Below are 5,922 nucleotides of genomic sequence, written 5' to 3' on the forward strand. Positions count from 1 at the left end.
GAGTTGGTGGGTTTTTGTGAAAAATAGCCCTTTCTTTTCTTTTATTTTTAATTTTTTCTTGTCCATTAATTTATGAATGATTTGCATATGGGGGCTGAAAGCTTTACCTAAAATACAAAATGAGATAATTTCGAGCGCAAATTACGCAAAAGATCGGTCAATTTGGTTAAAATTGTCCTTCAGTCTGAAGATGCCATTCTCGAATTACTTTTTAATTTTTAATTTTTCGAACTACTTTTTAATCTTTTACTTTTTTTAGTTTTTCAGTTAGTAGGGTAATGCCCCCTGGCAGTCCGAGGTGACCACGATTTAGTTCTTATTTTTTTGAGAAAAATAGCGGTATGAGGATGGGGACCTCAGACTGCTCTACTGGGGTTTTGCTGTGTTCACAGGGTGGCCCGAAGATTTTAACCTCGGACCGGATCGCCTGGGCAATGCCCCAAAAGCATGGGGCATAGCCCTACTAACAAAAAAGACTAAAAAAAATTAAAATTAAAATACATAATTCTCGAACCGATGAGCAATTTAAAAAAATAAAATAAAAAAACACGGGTTGACCGACATTTCTTGTGATTTCCGCTTATAATGAAATCATTTCATATTTTAAGTAATTATTTCACGTCCGTATGTAATTTACTCTTTTTTTTTTTTAGTTTCTATTAGCCAATTCACTCCACCAAAGTGCCCATCCAATCCTCCAATCCGCCGGACTCTACTGGTTTTCCGGATGGACGAAGCTAGGTGACCCATAATTTTTTTTCAAACGTTCAAATCAATTAAAATTGCATGCTCACTCAAATCAATTCATGTCCTTAAAAGTTAACACCATCCATTCAGGGTCAGTCCGTCCGATGGGAAGAGGGAAGAAGTGGATGCCACTGCAGATACAGATGGATGTCTCGCACAGAACTCACGCGGGTGCTCCACAACTGGAAGTGGAGTTCGTTCGAAGTTTAATGTTCTAGATTTATGGAAATTGGATTTTTTATATCTGAAATTAGTAAATATTGCGTTCAATGACCACCATGGGAGTAATTTTAGGAAGTTTGTGAATTTATGTTTGATTGAAGGGTAATTAGCCCAAATATATTTTAATTTTAGCTTAATTGGAAAAAAAACCTCAAACTTTCATAAACCACGTCTACATATTTTTTTCTCATTTTCGGCTTTTTTTGGACCAAAATGACATTCACAGTAGTCATATTACCATGAAGAACCTGTAATAGTTAGTGCATTTTATACGGTATTTTAAGTACCATAGTACTTATACATTTTATACGGTACTTTAAGTATCGTAATACTTAGGGCATTTTATATGGTACTTTAAGTACCATCATACTTAGGGCATTTTATACGGTAGTTTATATACCGCAATTTCATAGGCATTTTATACGTCAATTTTAATACCGTAATATCTCAAATGTTTATTACGGTACTCGAACTACTGTAATTATCTCTTGCCCTTTTTAGCGTCGATTTCTATCATAAAACCCTATTTTCATGATTTCTTTATTATAAACTCATCTTTCCTCATCTTCCTTAGCCTCCTCCCTCTCTCTCTCTCTCTCATCCATTGAGCTTGTAAGCAACAATAATGGGTGACAACAGAGTGAAAATCGTTTTACACTTTAGTGGTTTTTTCGATAGGAAATCTATGATGGACGTATTTTCTATGACGGTAGGAATATGAAGGTTATATTTTTTAGGGGGATTTCATCATTTGACCAAATAAATGATTACTTGTCAAAAGCATCAAATTATGCCCCAAATACTACGATTATTAAGTAGATTGACCCAGGGTTATCAAGTAACAATAATATGATACGTATTGATGATGATGACCACATTGCAAATATGATGGAAGGGTTTTCTCCCATTGCTATGTATATATCAAACAAACCTATTGAGTTTGACTCCACTGAATATCGACCACCAATAGTGCTCGATAATGATCCATCAAGATTGGCCATGTAAGAAGTTTACAATGAAATTCATTATTTTTTTATTTATCAATATTTTGCTATGGGTTAGGATAATTCTCAATTATTCTTCAAATTTTATTTCGATAACAGTTCATGACCAGAGCACGTATCAAACATACCTATTGAGTTTGACTTCACTGAATATCGACCACGAACAGTGCCCGATAAATAGTCCATCAAGATTGGCCATTTAAGAACTTTGCAATAAAATTCATTATTATTTTTATTTATCAATATTTTGTTATGTGTTAGGATAATTCTCACTCGTTCTTCAATTTTTTTTTCTACCGTAGCTCTCGATCAGAGCAATTAGTTCACAGTGAAGGTGCTGCTGCCATAAGTGTAGAAGATGAGCATGGTTTAGAAATCGAGTGGCATATCGATGACATCGATCCGATAGAAAGCCCACTCAAAATTAACCACTATGAAGTTGTACTTCGACTGGGTCAGGATTTTGATGACGTACACGTATGTCGTAATCACTTTATTGATTATGCCATATCACAAAACTCAAATATGAAATTTATAAAAAGCGAAGCGAGACATGTATGAGCGATGTGTGTTGCAGATGGGTGTTCATGGCAAGTGCGTTGTTGGAGAGTTAATACAACAAACTTCTTCAGGGTGAAGAAGTTTATAAACATGCACTCATGTACAAGCGGAATAAGTAGGGTTCATCAGCCGCTTGCTCGAAGGCATTGGGTGGCAAGCATGATCAAAGTCCGTTTGAATGATATGCCCAATATGACACCTGCAGATGTGGTTAATGGTATACAACATGATCACGGTGTCATGCTATCTTACCAACAAGCATGGCGGGGCAAAGATGTTGCACAAGAGATAAATGATAGTTCCTATGTGAAGGCTTATGAGGATCTCGCCAAGTACCTTCATAAGATCCGAAATACTAACCCTGGAACCGTAACGATTATTCAAACAGATGTTCATGATAGGTTTGAGCATGTATATATAGGCAATGGTCCATATTTGTATGGTTTTATGTATAGTTGCAGGCCACTAATGGGACTAGATGAGACATTTTTGAAGGGAATATACAAAGGAATACTATTAGCTGCAGTTGGGGTAGATGCGAATGAAAATATATTTCCTATAGCATATGCAGTGGTTGAGAGTGAAAATGCATCAAGTTGGACATGGTTTCTAGAGCTTCTCAATGAGCAGTTTGACGAGAGGTCTGATTTGCCAGCATTGACTATTATCTCAAATCGTCAGAAGTGGTTACAACCCGCAATCGAAAAAGTATTCCCAACCAGTGAACAAGGCTATTGTATGAATCACCTTGCTGATAACTTCAAAAAGGCCTATTAAAATTCAACGCTCACAAAGCTTTATTGAAAGTTGCACATGTATCGTCTATATTAGACTTCGATGAGTACATGACAAAGATTAATAGTGCAAATACTGAGGCTTTTGATTGGATCATGTTACATCATCCAAAATATTAGGCAAACACATATTTTCGGGGGTGTAGATACAATCATCTGACATCGAATATCTCCGAATCATATAACTGGTGGATATTAAATGCTCGGGAGAAGCCCCTTATTAAACTCCTTGAATGCCTAAGGCTTAAGTTCATGGGAAAATTTTCAAAGACAATGATCATGTCGAGAATGGAGCGTCGTGCTTACATCGAAAGCCCAAGAGGCAATAAAAAAGGGGAGAGATCAGTCCAGATTCATTCATACAGTCATATGGGCATATGATGGTCTGTATGAGATCAATGCAGATAATAAATGTGCTGTGAATCTAACGACACATACATACAATTGTCGGGTGTGGCAGGTTAGTGGGTTACCGTGCAATCATGCGATCGCCGTTATAGATCATAGGCATAAAGATGTTACATAGTTTTGTGACATTTATTTCATAATTCAAATGTACCGTAGAGCATATTCCTTTCCGTTCAACCTAATGCCTGATGCACTAGAGTTGCTAGATAATTGTCTATATAATAGTAATGCCACCAGCTGCAAGGCAAACTGGGGGTCGGCCAAAGAAACGTCACAGGCAAACATAGTACAAAGAGATCAGGCCTCTTAATTGTAGCAGATACGGGGTCGTAGGCCATAACCAAAAGATATGCAAAGCAAGTATATGAAATGATGTAAAGAGGCCATTATCGGTCTCATGTCGCGTCACGAGATGGAAGCTATGAGAGTTATCCTATTCTCTAAGAGGTTCCCACCTGAGGGATCTAGGTTGCCCTGCCCTTGTTTCTTTGGGAATTGGGCGCAACAATTTCAAATGCGCGTACACCCAACATTGAAATGCATGTATAAAAAATAAGAATTACAATAAAAAATATCTATCAAACTTTAAAAAAAACTATCAAAACATTAATATACTAGCATTACTAGATAAAGAGTGGCTGATCCACTTAAGTATTGATGACCAGAACAAACAACTATTGACAAGCCTCAAAATAAAACAGCTAAAGCAGCTGCACCCCATGCATACTGATCAACTATATCTATATCCTCAAAAAACTGTAAATAGATTTTAGGAATCATACCATATGTGGAATCCACAAAGATTGTGTGACCAACTAGATATAGGAGGTAGGCAAGGGTGTGTCACAAAAGGGTGATGCGGTTAGGGTTATGTGAAAGCTGTTTAAAAGTGGTCCTCAACCATGTCAGCTGAATAATAGAATGGTTACCACCAGGTGGCAATCGTCCTAGCATGCAGCTTATAAAATACTTGTCCACTATCCTAAGAGTTACAGCTACACTAGTCACCCTTAATCGAAGAATTTTCCATACATCTTCAAGAGTAGGCATCATCTTTCCAACGTCTACATTGAAGTGCCCGGTATTCTTCTTTACACGTCACTTCTCGATTATAGTAGATAGTGTATCACGGTCGTGGTGAGTCATCGGTACTATGGTCAAATGATACAATCCTGATCTTCTGACCATATCGATTTGATCATTGTTTATTAAATGCCATAAAGAAGTTTCATTGGCTTTCTCATCAACCCTGAGGGGATTTTCTCGATCCTGTAATGAAATTTGTGATTTCAAATACTAAAATAAATAAATTGATTAACCAACATGATAGACAAAGAATATAATTTGAAACAATTATATATACATCTCCTTCCCAGATATTCTGTGATATATGCTCTTTCTGTCTATTGAGCAATGTAGGAATTTCAGGATCTCAAGGGTAGGGTGCATCTTTTGCCATGATCCATGCTCAAAAAGCCATCATAAACAACAAATCATAATAAATACACTACTACTAGTCTATTAGACACCTGACCAAGGATATGACAAAGTAAAAGAACAATAAGTAGAAGAAACTACAGAAACCCATTCAATCATAATTGGGACAAAACGTTTAACTACTTTTAATCATAATTGGGACACAAAGTTTAACTAACAAGGCAAACAAGAAATGACTTTCACATGTATCATCATGGATAATTATGAAGATTTGTTATGATAAAGAATATCGTAGATTTGCTGCAAAAATGTTATTGATATAATGTAAAGCATCGTGGTTTCATGAGCAATGATTACTACACAAGAATAATTGAATAAACAAGAAATTTCAAAGTGGACTAATTTCTTGCTTACTTTTAACTCGTAATCAAAGCCATATCAACCAAAAATAGTATATAACATTTATTTTTACAATGCCAACACCAAAATCCCATTTCAAAACAAGCTAAAAAACAATAGATAACTCTTTCTCTCTCTCTCTCTCTCTCTCTCTCTTTCTCTCTCCCTGAGACACAATAACAAACTGAGAGCATCTTGAAATAATTAGGATTTTACTAAAAAAAAAAAAAAAAAAAAAAGGGATTTTGCTCTCATAAATATCAAAATCGAATAACGACTGCGGCTATTGTACACAACACTATTGCGGCTATTGTCAGCTATATTTTCTTAGATATCAATAATTTTCCAAA

General features: G+C 35.9%; 1 protein-coding gene across 1 annotated transcript; it reads left to right on the top strand.

Annotated features, from left to right (window-relative positions):
• Nucleotides 1-2,537: 2,537 nt before the first annotated feature.
• Nucleotides 2,538-3,311, top strand: LOC18428956 (uncharacterized). Its single transcript, XM_006838252.2, has one exon. The coding sequence runs from the start codon at nucleotides 2,538-2,540 to the stop codon at nucleotides 3,309-3,311; it is 774 nt and encodes a 257-aa protein (XP_006838315.2).
• Nucleotides 3,312-5,922: the final 2,611 nt, after the last annotated feature.

Source organism: Amborella trichopoda, chromosome 3 (assembly GCF_054954075.1).
Source record: "Amborella trichopoda isolate Santa Cruz 75 chromosome 3, AtrichopodaSantaCruz75HAP2 v2.0, whole genome shotgun sequence".
In the NCBI taxonomy this organism is placed as follows: Eukaryota; Viridiplantae; Streptophyta; class Magnoliopsida; order Amborellales; family Amborellaceae; genus Amborella; species Amborella trichopoda.